Source organism: Sylvia atricapilla, chromosome 2, assembly GCF_009819655.1.
Source record: "Sylvia atricapilla isolate bSylAtr1 chromosome 2, bSylAtr1.pri, whole genome shotgun sequence".
Lineage (NCBI taxonomy): Eukaryota > Metazoa > Chordata > Aves > Passeriformes > Sylviidae > Sylvia > Sylvia atricapilla.
This window is the reverse complement of record NC_089141.1, coordinates 104909974-104930345: the sequence shown is the minus strand read 5'-3', so window position 1 is coordinate 104930345 and position 20372 is coordinate 104909974. Positions and strand designations below refer to the sequence as shown.

The window sequence follows — 20372 nt, the reverse complement described above, 5'->3', positions numbered from 1 at the left end:
GGTACTGCATTGTGAGAACCAATCCACGCAATCCAGATGGATTCAGAACGACCTGGAAAGATGGGATGGTTAAAGGAAATAATAAAGAAACCTATTTGAGGCAAAAATACAAAGAACAAATTGTCTTGATTAAGATCATTAAATCACCAGAACCAGATGGCTGTTTGGTTAAGTGTTCTAATGGAAGTGTAAAATAGCTGTATCTATTAACAGCATTTTCTGATTTAAAATTAGGGGGTTTTAATGAGGAGTGATGAAGGACACACATGGTGATAATTTTCAAATTCTACATGTAGTCAGGCCTGTGGACCTAGAGACAAGGATATCTGGGAAAGGATATTCTGTAGAAGAGATAATGGTTCTGTAGAAGTAGGTGTGCCTTACATCTCCAACTGTGCCTCTAAGGAAACGTGAGCATAATATTTAAGGGGCTATAAGGCATTTGCCATTCCTAGGGATTTTAAGGATGTCTTCCAGCAAAGAAACGAAATTTCATTGAGACAATAGAAAAGGTCTTCAGGAGGATAAATAACGAATTATCTGGTAATTTCCTTAAAAGACAGAAAAAAAAAAGCATAGGTCAGTTTTCCCAAAGAGAAAGATGATGTGCTCCAGAAGGTCTACCCTGTCCAGCATGTACATAAGTGAACTGGAAAGGAAAATTATTAATGCAGTGGCACATCTTGATGATACAAACCTATTCAAAGTACTTAAGGTGAGGACAGATTGCATACAGCTATGGAAAGCCTTCACAGTACTGACTGCCAGCAGCGTGATGACAGATGAAATCAAATGCTGATAAATCTCAAGCAAAATGTAGAAAAAGCTATACCAACTTTCTATGTACAGTAATGATCTCTTTAGGCCTTGCAAAGATTCCTTTAGCAGCCATGAAATAAATCTTGAAATCATAACAGAAGTCTCTGAAAACGTGACATCAATACTAGGGACTGTTCAGAAAGCCAAATGAAATGTGAGGAATTACTGATAACTACTGGAAAAGCAGAAAATATCATGTGTAAGTCCCTGTTGTATCTATAACATGTGTATAGTAGGAAGTGTTTGGGATCCTTAGTCTAAAATCAATTATAACAGACTAGGTAAAAGGTATCCAAGGACAAAATAAATGGTATTGGGGTGGGGTTTGTCTTATTTTTCAGGTGTCATATAGCTGTCTGTATGTGAGTTACTTGCCTAGGTTCCCTATATAGTCAATTAAAATCTGCTTGTTTCTGTTGTTGCAATTCAGAATGTGGTTCTTGCCATCCTATAGTAAAACCTTACGTTATGTTCAACTCCTGCGTTTGATTAACTGTGGAATATAAAAGAACTGTGTAAATATAAAGGTAACTTGCTCAGGTGTACGTACCCTATAGATACCCACATTTAATCAAATATATCTCAATCTTTGCATCATAAGCATAAACAAGGAAAAAATGTAGTATAGGTCTTGTACATCCTGACACAGCACAAAATCCACTAGGAATGGTTGATCTCTGTCTCTTGTGAGCTAAGATTTAGGGAAGGTCACAAGTGGGTCTCCAGAAACAGGTTTAAAAACCCCAAAACTCTAATCTAAATGTTAAACTTACCATAAGATATTTTGGATCATAAAAGCCTATTTTAGTCCAAAAATCAAGTATATAATTCCTGGGAAAGGATTCCATCAAGATCTGCTTGACATAAAAATACAGCTTCTGGCTAGATAATCTCTGAGACTCAAGGTGCTGAGCTGGCAGAGTTCAAGGGACTGGGAAGCTGATGCTTTCCCTTATTTTCTTCCTTAAGCACTTCTATAGGCTACTATCAGACAAGGGACTGAGCAAGATGAGCTTTTCATCTGGCTGATTATGGCCACTGTGTGTTCTCTAGACTTCTATTATTTGCCTGGATAGGATGTCTGTGGTATGTGTCTTCTGGAGCCCTTGCCCGTTTTCCAAGGCATTTTGAAATATTTTCTAATAAGACTGTACAGATCATTTAAAATCCAATCTACCACCTACAGTAGCACAAACCACTGAAATTCTGTCTTGCATAAGCACAGTTATAATGAAGATAATTTGGGGCCAGTTTTCCTATTGCTGTTCATACTGTGAACTCATTTGCACTCTGAGCAATTTAATGGGTACATCTCCTTGTGATAGTAATACACTGCTACTCACCATGTATGTTTGTTTTCAAATTACCAGCCATATAATTCTTTAATTTTTTTCCAAATAAACCTGTTATATGTTTAGTGCTCTATGCAGAAGAAAAAAAAAAGAAAAAAAGAAAAAAATCAAAAGCTTGTATTATACAAAATTATTATTAGAAATATAAATATTTCTGTAACATGTTTCCAGTAAAAATTCTAAATTTCTGCTTCTGTAGATGCTTAGCTCTAGAGTCATGTATGCTGACTGATAGACTGGTTGTCTGTGATGAACTGTTGCTTAAAGAAGTCTTAAAGTTGCTGACTTCTCTAATAATACAAAATCATATTCCAAATCCTTCTGTGGTCATTTTTCTCTTTTCTGTCTACAGTTATCTAATTGTAAGTTTACTGGCATTAATTAGATAGCTGTTCACTGATAAGCATTCTTCTTTCTGTTCTTGCTGTTTATCATGTTTGGGTTTGGCCAGCTAATAAAAACACTTGTAAAAATTCAGGCTTAGCAATAATAGAAGACAGAATATTGAATTTAAAGGCAAAAGCTGTGATATTTTGTGCATTGGAATGTTATTATCACACAGCAAAAATCATTATCCTTGCAGCACAAAAAATTAATTAGGACATAGATTGAAGAGAAGGCAGAAGATGAGTTTTCTTCTTTACTTCCATGTCTATTTCTTTTCTTTTGGTGTGGGTTGCTTTTATGCCACAGCCTTTCTGGTCTGTAAAATAACTTACAGTCAAAAAACATGCTGACTAATTATGAAAGTTCTTCTATTTCACTTTAATTTAGGCATAATGGCTGTGTGATTTACCTAGTAATTAATGTCAGTATTAAAATGAGACCAGTACTTTCAAGTCCACAATGCAGATGCAGATAATCTGAAATCAGACAGATACTTTAATATATGCCTAAAAACAAGTGCCTGATAAGACCTGTGTGCTTTGCTTAAGCAACAATGTTTTTCAATCAGAAACCTAATCCTAATCCCATGCAAATAATAGAAAATTAACTCAATTCAGTACAGGAAGTGCATTGTGGTGTAGGAACTATCTTTGCATCTATTGATTGGCATTTATTCTAGTAGTGTTTTTTATTTTATATATATATTTATTGTGCATGTTTAATTTTTATTCTATATTACCTTGTATATATATTCTCTATTATAGGATATCTAAATATATACATATGTACATCCATATTTTATGCAAAGTGGTTATTGGTGACACTAGATTAGAGGTGTTCTCTCATCTTGGAAATGAAGCAACATGGGAGGAACTGAGTTGATCACCCCAAATGTAAACCACAGAGTCATGACTAGGCACCTTGGGCCATGAAAACAGCAGATCACAGAAAAAAAGAGCAGTAAAACAACCATTCGTAAGTGAAGTGCTCAGATAGTGGTGTATATATTTCTTCCGCCTTTGAGGCCTTTACTTTACAACAACAAATGTCTGTTTTTACAGCATGTTGTTTGTTCTCTGAACTCAATTGCTAACTAAAAAGTTCAGAGTAAGCACATATATAGCTCTCTAGGGTAAAACCAAGCATGAGCTGTCTTCCTGTTCTTTGTATTTCAGACCTTGCTCAGCACCAAACTGTAAATCAGTTCCCACCAGTAGTGTCAGTTCTCCTCCAGTGGTATAAAAGTGGGGAAATGGGGAAGTCACCTGTTATGTCATGAACTTAATGTATGCATCTTCTCTCACATCGTGGCATTTGCATAGTTCTCTGCACTTCCTTTACAAAATACACATCCCTTCTGCTGGTGCATTTTAAAGATTGATCATTAGAGTCATTCACTGTACAAGTACCACTGAAGTCAGTCTAGTTCTTTATGTTGCAGGGTAATTTAACATAATTGATGGAAGTCAAGTCAGGTTTTAAAAGACATTTGAAGAGCAATTTTTCAATTATGTTTACTGTTAGTGCTCTTCATGGCTTTCTAATGTCTATGAGTGTCTTCATATTATTTACTCTTCAGGTTCACTGAGATACTGGATGAGCTTTCTTTACCTTATTTTGCATCATATGTTGATGAAAATATTACTAGGCAATAATTTCAGGTTATTTGATGACCTAAAATGAGCCGCAGACCACATGTGGCTTATATTAAAAATGCTGAGAGAAAGAAGCTATAGAGCAGACTAATATAGCAAGTAAATTATTCTGCCTTTGTGTGCAGACATCATATGGCAATAAAACATGATCCTGAGAATGACAGAATTTGTCCCCTAGAAATGACTCATTATTACATTTTGACATATTTTATCACATTAAAAATTCATAAATGTCTACTTAGAAAAGATAGATATAGAGCAGTGGAAGATCTACATAGAGATTCCTCTGTTTGATAAAGTCATGGTGCCCTGAATTTATCTAAATGTACCCAGATACATCATGGAGACATCATCAGGTTGTTGATTTTAAAAAGAAGTTTGTAACTAGCAGATTCTGGTTTTCACGTACATTAGCTGAAAGTATTAGCTAAACTGCTTTTGTGCATAGTTTTAAAGGTTATCTTAAAAGAACATTATTTTGATTTATCTTTTAAATATGAGTCATGTAAGCCAGTTTGAGATGTATAGCAAGTTTTTATATCTTTCTTTCTCTCTCTCTCTTTCCACCCCACTCCCCCCTCCCCCCCCCCCCCCCCCCACAATTATTAACCTTTTATTTCCAACACACAAAATACCCATGGTAAAATCATGGTCTTATTGGGATCTGTAAAAGTTCCTTCATTTTTCCATTTGTGGTGTTTGGGAAGCACTGTCTTCCTCTATTTTCCTGTGTTAAACTGTACTCATCACTCCCATCCATCCATCCTGGAACACATTACACATAAGTAAAGGATGAAGCAGGAGACAAGTGTGCTCTACAGTGTACCTCCCAATAGGTGCGCTGGTTAGAAATTTGGCTAAACTGGCCAAAAGTGGCTATGAAGGTTCCAAATTCATAACAACTTTTGAAATGCTGGTCTTGAGACCTAAAGTCCATGTGAAGTTAAATACTGAATCATGACCAGCTGCTCTTTCCTTTCAGCTTGGCATGTAATATCTTTATGTTACCAATCAGCTGGTAGCAGAGCCAATAGTTTCAGAAGCTTGTGCTCATATTTATTTTGTGTATATTTTTGATTCACACAGGTTTATCGAGCAGAACTTGTTCCCCTTAAAGAAAAGGTGCATCAGGTGAATGAGCTTGCTCACCGCTTCACTCCCCCCGATATTCAACTCTCCCAGTACAATCTCAGCTGTGTGGAAGACCTAAACACAAGGTGGAAGGTGCTACAGGTATATTTTGTATGACTTTCTTTTTTATGCTGAATTTAATTAAGTGTTTCTATTTCTCTTGTGCTTTCTTCCCTGTGGGAAAGCAAAAAAGGTGTACTAAGGAATCAAAGATGAGAAAGCTCGAAAAAATGTTTAGTTTTTGCCATTCATAAAAGCATTAGACAGAGGCCCAACCTGATATTGTTGATGGTTTAAAAATATAAAGGGCAAGCCACATGTTTTGCACACAGTTCAAAAATAATATATTCTCTTCCACAGAGCTCTGGAAACATTGTGAATAATTCACTTTTCAGTGTAAATTATTGCTTTGATTTATCAAATCCAGATATTTGGAAAACAAATTTTTCGTCTTCTCTAAAGATACTTGGAGACGGTATGTCAGGGTGAGGTATTATTGCTGATAGAACAGATAGTTAATTGAAATATTATGGTTTACTGTCTTTTTTCATATTTACTTAAATGTCATCTGGAAGATATAGACAGTAAGGTGAAAGCACTCCAGTAAATTTTTAAACACATCCTGAGGGGAAAAGACATAAGTAACTTTGAAAGATTGTGATATACTAAAGGCCAAGTTGTGACCCATGAAAGAGGAAAGACACGTCTGTTCCTATAATATAATTTTTCTACTTAAAAGAAAGCAGAGTTTGAAATTTATTGAGAGGCAGAGCTCATTTTTGTTAGAAGAGAATGAAGTAGCATAGACATAGATCAATTAGATCAATTAGAATGAATATACAATTATTTAAGCCAACTGTTCTCCATACAAGATCTGCTGGACACTCACACCCAATGACACGTTTTTAGGGTATTTTTATGTATGACCAACACTCCAGTTAGATGGGATATCCTTTGTAGAAAACTGAAATTTTTGACCGTGTAATAGGAAAAGCAAAAATGAAAATTGCTTTTGTTTCGTGCAAAACCATTCTCCTTCTAAGATATGTTCTTGTTGTTTACTTCTGGTTTTACAGTTGTCCACAATGTCTATTTTTCATTCTGGCCATTTTGTGCATTTTTTAAAATTTATTTATTTATTGCCTTTGTTATGCTAATGTCACCTAAAATATCAACTTTATACTTTAGTCTGTTCATTATTTTCTTCTATATATTTCAGCTTATTTTTATGTGTCTTTCTTTTACACCGGTTGTGTTTTCTCTCAGACTTCTCTTCAATTCTTATTTTCAAAATGCAATTCTCTCTCTGTTCCTACTCTTCTCTGTCTTTCCCCATCTTGCTTTCCTTATTTCTTTTTAGTTTTTTTCTGTACTCCTCTTGTTTCTTTTCTTAGTTTACTTCTCTTTTTCTCCCTCCTCAAAGGTTAGATCTCTCTTTCTCCCCCTTGCCATATTCCTAATGGAGAAAATATTTTTTATCTATGTACCCCATTTCCTAGAAAATATAACTGCAGGAAAATCATAAAACAGAGAGTTCTGTGCTCTTGCTTGCCAGAAAGATATCCATCCTTGGTTATGTGTGCCATAAGTGCAAAAAGACATAAAATCTATCACATCTGAAACACCAGCAAATTCTAGTGTTATGAGAAAGTTGAAGAGCATTTTGTAAAGGAGGTAATCATGTCTCACTTGTTTCTTTATTAACACTGGGAATTTACATAAGAGTACAGAAGAAAATGTATCGTCTTAAGCCAAATCTTACAGAGATTTAATATTATATTCATTTTATAATCATAAGGCCAACCATAGTCAGTCATTTGCAGTATCGTACAGTGGTTCTACAGTGAGATTAGTGCTATTAGTGAATAGAACCAAATATTCTTCCGGAATCTTCTGAGAACTTCATTTGTATTTTTGCAGTAAGGCATGCTTGCCATTTACTTACCTGGTCTGTATTCAATTTTAGTGAATATAGTCTGGAGTATTGCTGGTACAAAAATGTACAGAAAGCACTCAACCACTCACAGACTCAACCAGCCCCAGTTTTGAAGTGTTGTGTGGAGTGCATTTCATTAATGAAAGCAGATGCACTCAGCTCAGTCACTGAAAACTGGAGTTTGAGTAGCTTCATGCCTTTAATGGAGTAGTAGTCTTGTGGAAAATATGCTGTTTATTTTTTTGTTTTTCTTAAACATTAAAGGAGATAAAACCTTTACAAGGAATTACTTGTTATGACTTTCACAAGGAGCTTTCATGTGTGCTTCTAACAGAGTATGTAATGAGCTCATCCTGGGATAAAACGTGTCTTGCAAACCCTTACTTACTTCCAGTTGACATTTAGGAAGCCAGGAATCCCCTAAAATAGGTGAGAGTTATATTCATTTCACTTAGTCAGAGATCTGGTTGGTATAATGCGGGTCAAAGGGCAAAGCTCCTACATGTAAAAGAATTTACAAATATCCCACAGAGAATATTGCCTACAGTTATCAAGAAATATATTTTTGGTTTAAATCAAACTTTGTTAGCTTTTATTTAAAATAGTACCTTTAATAAGCTGAAAAACACAGTAAGAACTGTCTTTCATCCAAAAATGTATCTTCTAAGACATTTTTGCTATTTATCCTCTAGTGCTTTTATTTTTGAAAGTTGGTAGTTTGTGAGTGATTGTCTTTGAGCACATCAAAAACGTAGAGCTAAATCAGCCCAAGGTCTTTTCCAATCTTAACTTTTCTATAATTCTATGATTTATATGCATATATATAATGATTGTCAGAAGGCACAAGCCCTAATTTCAGTATAATTCCTAACTCCTCAGCTCATCTTGCGCTAGTAGCAAAGATTCTGCAGGATGTGGGGATTTGAAGATTGTGGTGATGCGAAAAACATTCTGCCATTTGTTAGAGGGTCCAGCCACAACTATTATTCTGTTCTCTTGCAGAGCACTCTCTGCTTGCAGGAGCTGTGAAGAGCCAGCAGGCTTCTAGTACCCCTGCAGGCAGTTATCTAAAGTCATATCATCATTTTATTTGTTGTCTGCTGAGGACAGGCTCTTTACTGAGCTGCAGAATGCACTCTACTGTAATAAGTATTGCTTCAATTAATTATTTCAAAAACCATCTTCTTCTGTGTGCTTCACAAATATTAGCTGATTCTTTCAATCTGTGGAGAGAAATATGAATGAATCTTACCATCCGTATTTCCAGAGGTGCTAATATCAATATAAAAGACAAAAAGGAAATCCCTTCTTCCCTGAAATGAGTATAAAATTGTCACTATGCCTCAAAGTCTTGCTGGCCAGTGAATGTCCAAAGAGCTGAGTCACAGGCATTCTGGGCAGCAGTCCTCAGCTCACACCTTGCTTTTTATAGGGGTTGGATGCCAAGGCAAGGAAGTTGCAGCAAAATATAAGCTGAAATCAGCAGTGACCTATGGTAGCAGGTTTTAGGTTTGGGCTTTTTTTAGATTTTACTTCACCTTCTATGTTTCATGCCTTCTCCAAGAAAAATATCGTACAAAAAAAAGTGAAATAACAACAGAAATGCCTATGTAAAAGAAATGTCTTCTTCAGGTCTCTTGTAGTTGAGTTGAACCAAGTTTACATTTTTAAATCATATGTAACAATGGTTTCAGGAAGTAAACCATGGGATTAAAATTTGAAAATTATAAAGGATATTTCTCTCATATGATTTCTCTCAGATTCTCTCATATAATTTTTCTTAGAGAAAAAGAAAAACCTCTCTTGCTTTACAGTTCAGTTGTCCCCTTGGTAGTTCATAGGATCTTCATACACAAAAGCTCTAGTCATATACTTAAACAGAATATTTGCCTTAAATTTTTCTATATCTTAAATTACAAATAAAATTGTTCATTAGTGAACACTGAGTGTAAACTCATGTTTAAATTGATAGATTGACAGATGCTGCAACATTAGCAAGAAAGATGTTTCTTCCTCTGTATGAAACAGAGAATGTCATGTCTAAATGAATGGGCAATATAAAAGGCAGTTCAATTTTTATATTTTTATATTTGTGCATATTTATATTTATATTTATATTTATATTTATATTTGTTATTAATTTTCTGTTACCTTAGCAGTTTCTCTTTCCATTGTGATATTTCATTAATTTTAATAGCTAATTTGTTTCTATTTTTGATTTTTCCTCTTTTTTTAAACTATATTTGGACATATGCCATCTGTTAGTAGCTGAAATAAAATGGGGGGCAACTTTTCTAAATATATGCAGTCAAAATTCTAGCTCAGTTAGAATTATAGCTAAGTCACTACTAAAATCATGGTGCTTTTCAACCTTGAAATTTGAAATTATTTTGTAGTTGCAGACTTTATCTTCCCAGCAGAGGGGGATTTTGATCCTTTGTGGAAGTCGAGTTTTCCCATCACACTACTTAGTTAAAATGCTGGTTTGTATTTTCCATGAGAACAGGAACTTCTGCCAAACCACAATTGTTACAGCTCTTTAATGGTCTCTTATTTGTTTAATTGGCTATGCCAGTTGGCTGCAGAAGTCATAGACCCAAGCATTTTTCTTCATTTCTGTTAGACTGAGTCTCAGATTTTCTCAATGTTTGTCTGCAAAATTATGCATATAGAATTCATTTTGCAGTGATTTGTTTTTTAGAAATCCAATTTATTTATTTCTGTAAGTTAATGGAGGAAGGCCAGCTGCCAGGATTGGAGTTCAATTCTACTAATGAAGTCCATGTCAAAAATTGGATATATTCCTTCCTAAATTAGGAGGACACCTTCATTGTGGCATCTTTAGGGCAGTCAGTGAATGAAAGTGTGTAACTATAAACAGGAATAGTTATCATCCACAGACATGACAGCAGGAAAACTAATAAAACCTTACTAAATTTATGTGTGGGATGCATTTCACTTTGCTGGAAATTGCAAATGCTTTAATCGTTTTTTTTTTTAAAGGAGTGCATTCATTTTGAGAATTTTGTTATCCTCTTTTGACTTCCTTAACTCTGAAATTTTGACTTCTATTAAGATATTTTGAAGAACCATGCAGAAGAATAGCAGTTTACACTACTTGATATTCTCATTACAATATGCATCTGTAGATTTTTTTCCAATGTGTTTTTTTGTTTCTCATAAATGTGTGTGAGTTATAAGTGTGTGGGTTATAAAAGCTGAGTTATACTGTTTATATGTGAGAAGAAAAGCACCTAAAATTTATCAAAACTAAGAAAATATGTTCCACATGCATCTTGAATTTAGCACTCTCTTGTACAACCTTTGCATATACAATACATTCTGTAAGATGTCCCATTTATCTATTTGATGGATAAATGATGGGAAAAGAATGGGCATATTAGTTGATATATGTAAGTCTCATTTCCTTATAAAGGAAGACTTGAACAATTTACTTCCACCTGTCAACAGTTATAGATTATGTTTGGCAGCACACATCCATCTGACTCATACCAGACTATATTTAGGATACAGAGGAAAACAGAGGTTATGATACTGTTGAGACTATATTCACTGGAAACCAAAAATCCTCTAGTTCTGTTAGCTTTTATTCAAGCAGTTTTAGCTAAATCATCCAGTTTGTAGCTCTTGAACTTATTTACCAACCACCACTGAAATTGTATTCTTAGTGTTCATGATAGGTAATACCTGATCATCTCAGAACAATTATTTGAAATAATTTCTGTAGAATTCTCTTTGACAAGGAGTGTGGAAGTTACATTTGAAGAATTAAAGCTCTGAGTGTCAATCCTATACAGAGATGCAGACTACAGGAGTCAGATGATTCTACCTTGGATTACAGAATTATACAGATAGCTTTGGGGTTATTCTTGTATAAATTGAAAGAATATGGCTTGATTTTTTTCAACACCTTTTTAGGTGTGTGACCTTGTTCCAATCAGCTATGTTCAGGCTGCTCATTATGAAAAATTAGGGTTGTTTAAGGTAAGAATGTGTGAGGGGTAATAGCTGGGAAGTGCACAAGGTTATTAACAATCAGATTAGTGAAAGCAAGCAAGGACAAAACAAAATGACACTTGAAATCACAAGTCAATGTCCAGTCCTTGCTTCCACTCCACAGGCCCTTTTCCTTCCCAAAATGTTATCCACTGTCAGAGCTCATCATGTGCAGGTTAGATTTTGCTGCAGCAATAGGAGAAGACAGGAGTCTGTAGGGTGGGTCAGGGCTGCTCTGTCAGCTGGCTGGGGGCACCAGAGGGGTGATGAATCTCTGCAATTTGTGGTTCTGTCCCAGCCCCTGGAGGGGATGCAGGCTGCTGACACAGATCCTCTGCCCATCCACGCCCCCCTGGCTTGAAGCAGGGTTGGAGCAGATGTACAAAGTTTGCTTTGAATGTGGAACACGTTTGTTGTGGATAGAGCATTCACTGAATTTAAGAGCTGCCCAGTAAAGGCTCTCTAATGTGATTTTCAGAGGCTTGTAACTCAATGAAACCTTAATGAATACCCTTGGATTGAAAGCAATATAAAGCCCCTTAGATTCCAGTGCCAAAGTATTGTTAAAGGTTTTTAGAGGGAGAATGTAAAAACTGGCAAAACATATTTCTCTTTCTCCCCATTTTCACTAATCCCTTCTTCTGAAATGATGTGATTTTTTTTTACAAGAAATTTCATTTGAAGTGATTAAAAGCCCAAGGAAAAGAAATAATACGCACATTTCCAGTGCAGAAGGTTAATGTTAGCCTTTTTTATTTCTTTGTTGAGTCATTTTGTGTCTTTCTGACATATCAATTATATCACTGCAGATAGTTTTATGTCAGGCCATCCATTTTCAGGTTACAGAAAGCTTTTGCAGTCTTTAAGCTAGGTAGTATTTTGTGCTATATTTTTTAAATCTTTTTGCTTCAGTGAGACTAAGTAAGATTTTTTTGCTGCTTTAGAAGTACTGTTAATAATAGTGTTTAAAATACTAAAAATGTCAGCGGCATTAAGTTGTGACACAGATTTGAAACCAGCCTTTATGAAACATTATGTGTGTCATTTAAAAAATATTTTCACAAGATGCTCTCTAAAGTTGCCACTGCAGTTTTAAACATGGTTTGAGTAAAGCTGTATGTTGTATCCCTATATAGAAAACTATGAGCAGTATGGAAATGATGTAATGGTACGTTTGCTGCAGAGGAGGGCACTTTATAATTAAAATGGCTCAAATCCTGTTATATGTTGTGTGTGCAAAATCTTCTATAAAGTCCTTCCTAATTTGGATTCACCAGCACAACACAGGCAGAAGGTGATATTTCAAGATGCTTATCCTGTGGCTCATCTAAGCTGTTCAATTCTTGTGCTTATTGTTAGTTTATAAAACACTGATACTGCACTAAACTTTAGAAATATATCCCTTGGTTGCAGGATAATATTCAAACATAGTATGAATTACAATTCTTGACCAGAGTTTACCATTTCAGTTTTATTAATATTCATTTATTATTTCTTTTGTACCTGGAAAGATCAACATCTATTTCCTGTATATGGAAATGAATTCTTTAGGGTATGAAATTTTGGGGGGAGCTTCAAGTATGGAGGTTGGAAACTCAGTTTTTCTCTTCCATTTTTTCAGGTGTTCAAAGTTGTTTCTCCATCACAGTTCAGTTTGTTTTAAATCAAAATTAATTAGCATTAATCAATCCAGAAAAATAATCCTAAGGTTGTATGTGTAGGTAGCATATTCATTTTGTTGGATGTTTTCACTTTCATTCCTCTGATTTCTCATACCATCCTCAAGTGTTTTGTGTCCTTTCCTTTCAGTACCCTCATTCATGACTCTTTCATCTGTAAAAACAATCAGTTCTGTCCTAATTAATTAGCTGAAAAATAGCTGATAATAGAGTGCTGTTTCTGTGAAGTGATTTTTGGGGTATTCAGAAGAAATAGAAGATTATGTCTTCCATGAAATGGCTTTGTGCTTTTTGTATATCCAAGCATTACAGTTCCTTATCTCAAAACATCACATTTCAAATCCTGAGTTGATTTTGTCTGTACTTTTGCCAGCCAGAAAACTAAGATGACTGAATTTGGGTTGCACATCAGTTGTCATAGCTACCTGCAATATATCCCTGAATCTGCCTAGGTTTACCACTAATGAGAAAGGGGTTACATTTTTCTCATAAAGCCTCCATAACTTTATTCAGCTGTGAGTGACCTGTAAAATACTGTCAGACTGCTATGGTCTGTGGCAGAAATCGAGTGAGGTTCCTCTTTTAAAAAGTCAGGATCTAATCCTTTTTTTCCTCACCCGAAGGTCAGCTTTCATAAAAAAAAAAAAGTTTCAGGAAGACAGAGGCAAATCCAGTTTTATGATCACCACATTTCTGTCTCAAGACTGTGTCCCCACATTGTTAGTCTTTGCTCAGTAGTTCCCACAGCTGATGGGGTAAGCCTGTGATGTTTAACAGTGACAGGTCATGATGATTATACCAATGACACTCTACATAATTTTTTTTTCAAATTATTTAACCATCTTGTGCATGAATTTATGTGTTTTCAGGTGAGTATCCATTTATGGATCAGAATTACATTTATAAAATTTAGCTGAATTATAATGACATTGTGTTGAGTTGATGTAAGTTTTAGTTTTACTGATGGTTTTTAATTTTAGTTTAATGTAGTTCTGCTAGTTACATAGTTCAAAGGTCTCTCTTTTTAAAAGGAGACTAGAAAAACGACCTCTAGTTCATGTAAATTTGTGTTAATAAGTATTTATCCTTACATAGGCCAAGGCCCCTGAATCAGATAATAGTGCCTTTGTGATGTGAGCTCCATTACAGTGCTGGACACAAACTATGATCTTGTATTATTCAGGGTGTTCATTGCAAGCCTGGTTACAAATCATGTTGTAAAATCTGCTTCTGCTGCAGAAAACAAATCACAGACTGTTTAATGTAACATTTACATGCTGTTGTGAGTGCTCAGTGCTAACAGTGTGCCATGAGAGCTACCACTGCAGACTTTACACTGGTGTGTTGGAACTTCAGCCCCCATGGGCTGTCGGCTTTGTCTGCTCTGCCATCCCTCCCAGCTGGGCTGACTGCTCTCCCTGCTGAGCCTGCTCAGCTCAAATATCCTCAGCTGACCCAGGAGCAACATTTGTGCCTTCTTCTGCCAGAAGAAAACCCCAACACCTTTATTGTACAAATTATCAAAGAGCACCCTAGGAAAGATGTAAAAGTTGACAGAATAAAAAGCCTGACTTGCTGTCTTTAGAAAGTTAATCAATTTTTAAATCTTTAGACAGGAGATATCGCTTGTTCCTGATCTTTCTAGCACATTGCAGGGATAGACCCAAAAAGATGTATTCACAGTTGTACACAAAGTAGATTTCTTGAGCTCTTGTGTTATATTAATTACATGATCAGGATATTCACACAGCTTAGAGATACTGTATTTCACTGTCTTGCTTATATTCAGATAGGCTCTAACTTGCCAGAGATTTTTTTTTTTCTGAATGAGAATATAACTAACAGCTGTTTGTTTTTGGCTCCGTTTCTACATTCTTTGAAAGCTGGAGAATTAAATTGCTGACATTCAGACAACACTAATTCACATATCCAGGGAGCCTAATTTGCCATCCCTGAGATTCTGATTCCTGGTGTTCATGGATTTAAAAACCATTTCAATGACACAATACAAGAATAGGCTAGGGAGTTTCAATAGTATGCTCCTGCTAAACATAATCACATTTCAAAAACATCTGTGTCATTACTGGTGTGATTCATCTCTAAGCTGTATACAGCTGTGTTTGCAGTTTCAATTAACAGTCCTCTAATTTCATATCCATCTCATGTTGCTAATTTAGTTAATTTATTCATAATTAAGAGTATTCTATCTTTTACGAAGGTTTGTTGAGCTTAGTGCTTTAAAAAAAATAAGGCTGAGGCATTTTGATTCTTACAATAGTCACATCAGAACAAAAATGTCATTAATGTACACCTAAAGGGGAAGACATGATATAAGGGACATTTTTTTTCTTTTCTCAGTGTGGAATGAGAAGCCTTTGGAAGGTATTGGCTTTGTGTTTGAAAGCAAAGGACAGTATGAATGTGCTCTTTTTCCTCTTTTTTGCCCTTCCACCTTTTGCCCAAAATCTAATGTAATTCTATGATTTAAACTAATACAGTTGGTTTTAATATGTAGAAAAAAGTGATACCCTTAAAAAGGGTGTTACAAGAGGAGGTATGTGGCAGACATGAATCATCCTACTTCATGCAGTTTTGTTCTCTAACATTTATATTTTAGATTACAAGGTATTTAAAAGGACCCATGTGATTAAGAACTGTGAGATAACTTAAAAAATTAAGCTTGAGACACACTCAGGTGGAAGATAAGAACTGTCTCAGTATTTATCAAAAGAAGTGTTTGCATTTTTAGAAAAGCTCTTTTGATATCAGTACAAGAACACTGGGTGAAAAAAATGGGTTAGAAATCCTACAAACAAATCTTCTCCAGTTGTCCACAGTCCAATGATGTTCTACAATTTTTCCAGGATTGGTTACAACTCTCCAATTCTGTGTAAATACAGAGATACTGCCTTCTCTGTTCTCTTCAGAAGCCCTATAGGGATACTTATTCCAGAAAATGTCTACAATATTAAAGGAGTTGCACGTAAAAATGGCTCTCATCATCATCAGAAAAAAAAAAAAAAAAAAAAAAAAAAAAAAAAAAAAAAAAAAGCCCCTCCTCTAAAGTCCCTCCTCTTTAGCATGAAGGGTATTTTGATATTTCTGTGTTAGTGACAAGGTGAGCAGAGAGCAGAGCACTGAAAGTTCAGCAGCTCTTTCTGGAAAAAGAAAAGAGGGAGAAATATAGTCTTCCTCCTTCAAAAAAAGTAAATAGTTGTTTGAGGTAAGTATTAGTGTGAATATTGCTATAATTTGATGTAAACAGAAGGAAGTTGTATGGAAAACATTGAAATGATGTGATCAATATGTCTCAAGCAGAGCTGCAAGTTTTCAATGACAGCTGCTGAATCCTATATAGCTGAAAATCACAGTTGTCTGCTGCATTTTCCTTTAATCTTCCCCTGCCTACAATCTCCTTGATGCTCTTTTTAGTTTCTCTCATTGCTCTTTTTCTCCTTGAAGCTTCCTTTCTTCCTCTTCATGTAAGCTTCTCCTTGTCTGACATATCATCTACAGTCACACCACTATTTATTAAAAAAAAAAAAGGCTAGGAAGAAAATCATTAAACCAATAAATAGAAAACACAGCTAGGAAATTTATAATCTGAAATTGGAAGAAATTAGAGGGATAGAGAGAGGAAAAGTGCAATGTAAGGTGAGGGAGGCTTTTAATCCTGGCAGATGTATGGATCACAACCTTTTCTTTTTCCAAGAAATCTCTTAATATCAGAGTTAGTGAGAGATGCAGCTATAGTCTAAGCAGACCACTAAAGCTTCTCAAAGCAAACAGTCTCATAATTTGAATTTCTTCTACTTGTCGACTGTTAATGCTAAAATGCAATATTCTGAAGACAATAAAAGTTTGAACCATTTCAACCTTTTAGCTGCATACTCTGTGTGTTTAGCAAATAGAATGACAGTTGCTTGCTGTACAAATTCCAGGCTGCCCCACCTTTTTCTGATTAAAATGATGATTAAGGTTAAAGGAGATTATAGCAATTTGCCAGGGTCTTGTTCTGCTGCAAGCAGAGGTAAGAGGGTGATTCAAGTGCCTGCAGAAAGATAGATTATCACTGGTTGCTCAATTTCCAAGCTTCTGTGGATTTTTACTCTCTTTGTTGTTTATGTAGATTCTCCAGATCTTACTATGAGAGAAAGGAAACATATTTATTTTTGATGCATAAAAAAAAGTTAATGATTTTTTTTCCCTCTAAGAAGAAACAGGTCTTCAAAAGGGAGCATGTAGGTCTTTTAAATTTTATTTTATTAATATCATACTCTGGATGTTTGTTACTTTTTCTTTTCCTTTTTCTTCCTCTACAGAAAATGATAGGGAAATTGTATCTTGTACTTGATATGCTAAGTTTAAACCCTATGGAAGTCTTTAAAGCTGTGTGAATTTGTATTTTAAAGAGAATTGCATGTGATTTTCTTATTTTTCTAGAGAGATGCCTGTGTCACAAGTTGGAAACATATTTGGACCTTGAATCATTTTCCTGCTTAATTTTTTCAGATAAAGGTTTGGGGGTTTAATTTTAAACCCTCAATTCCATTCCATTAAACATGGGCTTCCCATCTGTGGATTGTTTTTCCCAAAAGAGGATTTTATGCATGCTGCATTACAAAAAATATGGTCAATGCTTATATTTTGCATATTTTTGCTGACAGAGAGAACATAAATACCTGTCATGAAAATGTTGGCACATGTTTGTGTGTTTCAGCTTTGGGCCTTTAACACCAGAGGATAATTTTACTTTTTGCTCTCAGAAGTCCTGAGGGATCTGCCTGTGCAGAGGTGACGTGGCTGCCATGAGTGCTGGGTTCCTGTGCTCACTCTTGCTGCCCCATACAGGGTGAGCTGCTGAAATTACCAGCTCCCAGTTTGACTTCTGGCTGCCTGCATTGGTTTAGTCATCATTTGTTTGGTTATAACATATGTCTGCTTTAATAGAAAAATCACTGTTGTGTGCAATAAATAGTAGTCTGGAACTGTATTTCGATTAATATTCTCCCCTCACCCTCCAAAAGTAACTCTTCAATGACTGCACTCTGGTCATAGGTAGTGCACTGACAGATCTCTCAGCTATCTGAGCATCTCTTTCTCTGGATCAGCCAACACCTAAAATGATTATGTTTAATATTTACTTGTTACATAAAACAAGTGGGATGATTTTGAGTCTCTGTCACCTGGAAAATAGATGTGCATTTAACTGACCAATAAAACAAACCAGCTTGGGTCTGAGCAAGAAAAAAACAGTCAGAAAGGGAAGGGGACCATTCAGGCTACCAGAAGACCTGAGATTTTCCAGTCATGAAAAAGCAATTTTTCCCTCTGAGAGGATACCCACGTCTGCTCCTGGATATAAGTGCAATAAGTGCTGTGTGCCTTACCTGTGCTGCTCCCACTTACCTCAATGGAAGGCACATATAAAGTCAGGATTTATCTCCCTGGTTCCTGCTCAGGTCAATCTGTTACCCTCCACTTGTGGAAAATCTTCAAAGGTTCTTGGCCTCTTAGACTACACGAAAAAGTCTGTGCAGATTGGAAAACCTAGATTTGTTTCTGAAGGGGTTTTATGTGCTGTCTTCCTACTCTGAGGACTGTATAAAATCCCATTAAAGCAGCAGCCTCTCAAACGACTTCAGCTGGTTTTGGCTGTGGATTTTCTTTCTTTCTTTTTCGAGTATTCAGATGCATAGGTGAACTTCTAGAATTTTAATTATATCTGTATCTGATGAGCTGCAGCAATGTAAAAGGAGTTTGGGTGAGATTTAATTTTAGATAGCTGCTTAATTAACTGTATTTGTAAAAACCAGTGCAGCTTTAATTAAATTTCTCTGCATTAATTTTGTTATTTAATTGAAAATTTGTTGGGATAGTCCTTACAATTTATAACTCTTCCTGTATGGGAATCTTAAATAACAGATCATAATAATAACTAAAAATAAACCCCAAACTGTACTTAAGTTTTTTGCTAGATTCCTACTGGCTTTTTGAAAATAGTAGAAAGGGTTTTGTTTTTTTTTTCCTCCTCAATATTTATTCTGGTTCATGGATTTTGTAACAGGATTGGACATCTGAAAACTCAAGCGGTGATTGAAGAATTATTCTTTTTCTTCTCTTCTCATGTGTGTTGGGGTTGGTTTGTTTTTATCCCATGTCAGCTGTTGTCCTTTTCCAATGCCATATCAATGCTGGCTTGTGCTGTTACAAAGCCACCACCTGCGAGACTTTTCAGGTTTGGAGTGACTTGTGATGCACAGGGAAAGTTGTCTGAGTTGTGGAACTGCGAAATTCTGTGCTGTCAGAGGCATAAGAAGTAAGGGAGCAGGTCCAGCAGTGGGAACACGAGTGAAAGACACTTCAATCCTTGCGTAGCCTTCCAGAGGCACCTGAACATTTGCAGCACAGCCTGTGGCTTCTCTCCAGTTCCCCACTCTGCTGGGAGAGATGTGGAGAGGAAAAAGAGAGGTTGGAACATTGCACATCCTTGAGAGGGAGTGTGTGAAGGTATTTAAATAAAACCTTGTACTGTGCATCATCTCTCATGAGATGAAGTCATGAGAAAAGGTTAACAATTTCTTTTCACAGTAAGGCTGCATTGACCTGAAGCAGAAATATTTGTGTTCTAATAAACATTGCATGAAAATTAGAAGTAATTTCTACCTGTGTTCCTTTATGTGTACACCAATGATCACTATCTTTCAGTGACAGCATTCTGAATTTCAAATAGTATCTGCTTTTCTCAACTTGGAACTATTTCCACTGCCCTGCATGTCTCTCAAAATTCAAAAATTAATTTCACTGATACTTTGCCAAAGAGACTGTTCCTTCCCAACACTTACTGCATGCATCAGTTGTATAAAGGGTAACTTTATGGTCTTCTGGCACAGCTGGATAGTTTCATTGATTTTTCTCATCTCATTCATTAGAGTTCTTTCTTTTTTTTTTTTTTTTTTTTTTTTTTTTTTTTTTTTTTTTTTTTTTTTTTTTTTTTCCCGTAATGCACTGTCTCTAATCTGTATGACAAAATAGAAGAGGACTTAATGTCTTTCCTGTGTCATATTTGTCAGGTTACATATTTGAGACAGAGCATACAGTCCTTCTTTCTTGCTTTCTTTGAGGTACTTTTCTTTCTGAGTTTATTTCATACTGCTTTGTTGTGGTCCAACAGGTTGCTTAAAGTGAAGTTTGATTTGTATGTATTCTTCAACTGTTCAGTGAAATGAGCAGTAAGAGTGTAAATTTCCATGAATACATAAATCAGTAAGTTGGGTAGGATGTCATGAATTCATGAGCCATTTTTCCCAATATTAGGAATTGCTTCTAAATGAACCAAAATAACTTCTTCACAAAGTCTGAAATAATGAACAACATCTTTATGATCTCAGCCTAC

At 35.5% G+C, this 20372-nt stretch overlaps 1 protein-coding gene across 11 annotated transcripts in view; it reads left to right on the top strand.

Annotated features, from left to right (window-relative positions):
* Nucleotides 1-20372, top strand: part of DMD (dystrophin) — a 978823-nt gene that overhangs the window by 812711 nt on the left and 145740 nt on the right. For all 11 annotated transcript variants that reach the window (XM_066314017.1, XM_066314023.1, XM_066314021.1 and 8 more), the window contains one exon: nucleotides 5300-5446. In XM_066314017.1, coding sequence (XP_066170114.1) covers nucleotides 5300-5446 — 147 coding nt within the window. The remainder of the gene's footprint in view (nucleotides 1-5299; nucleotides 5447-20372) is intronic.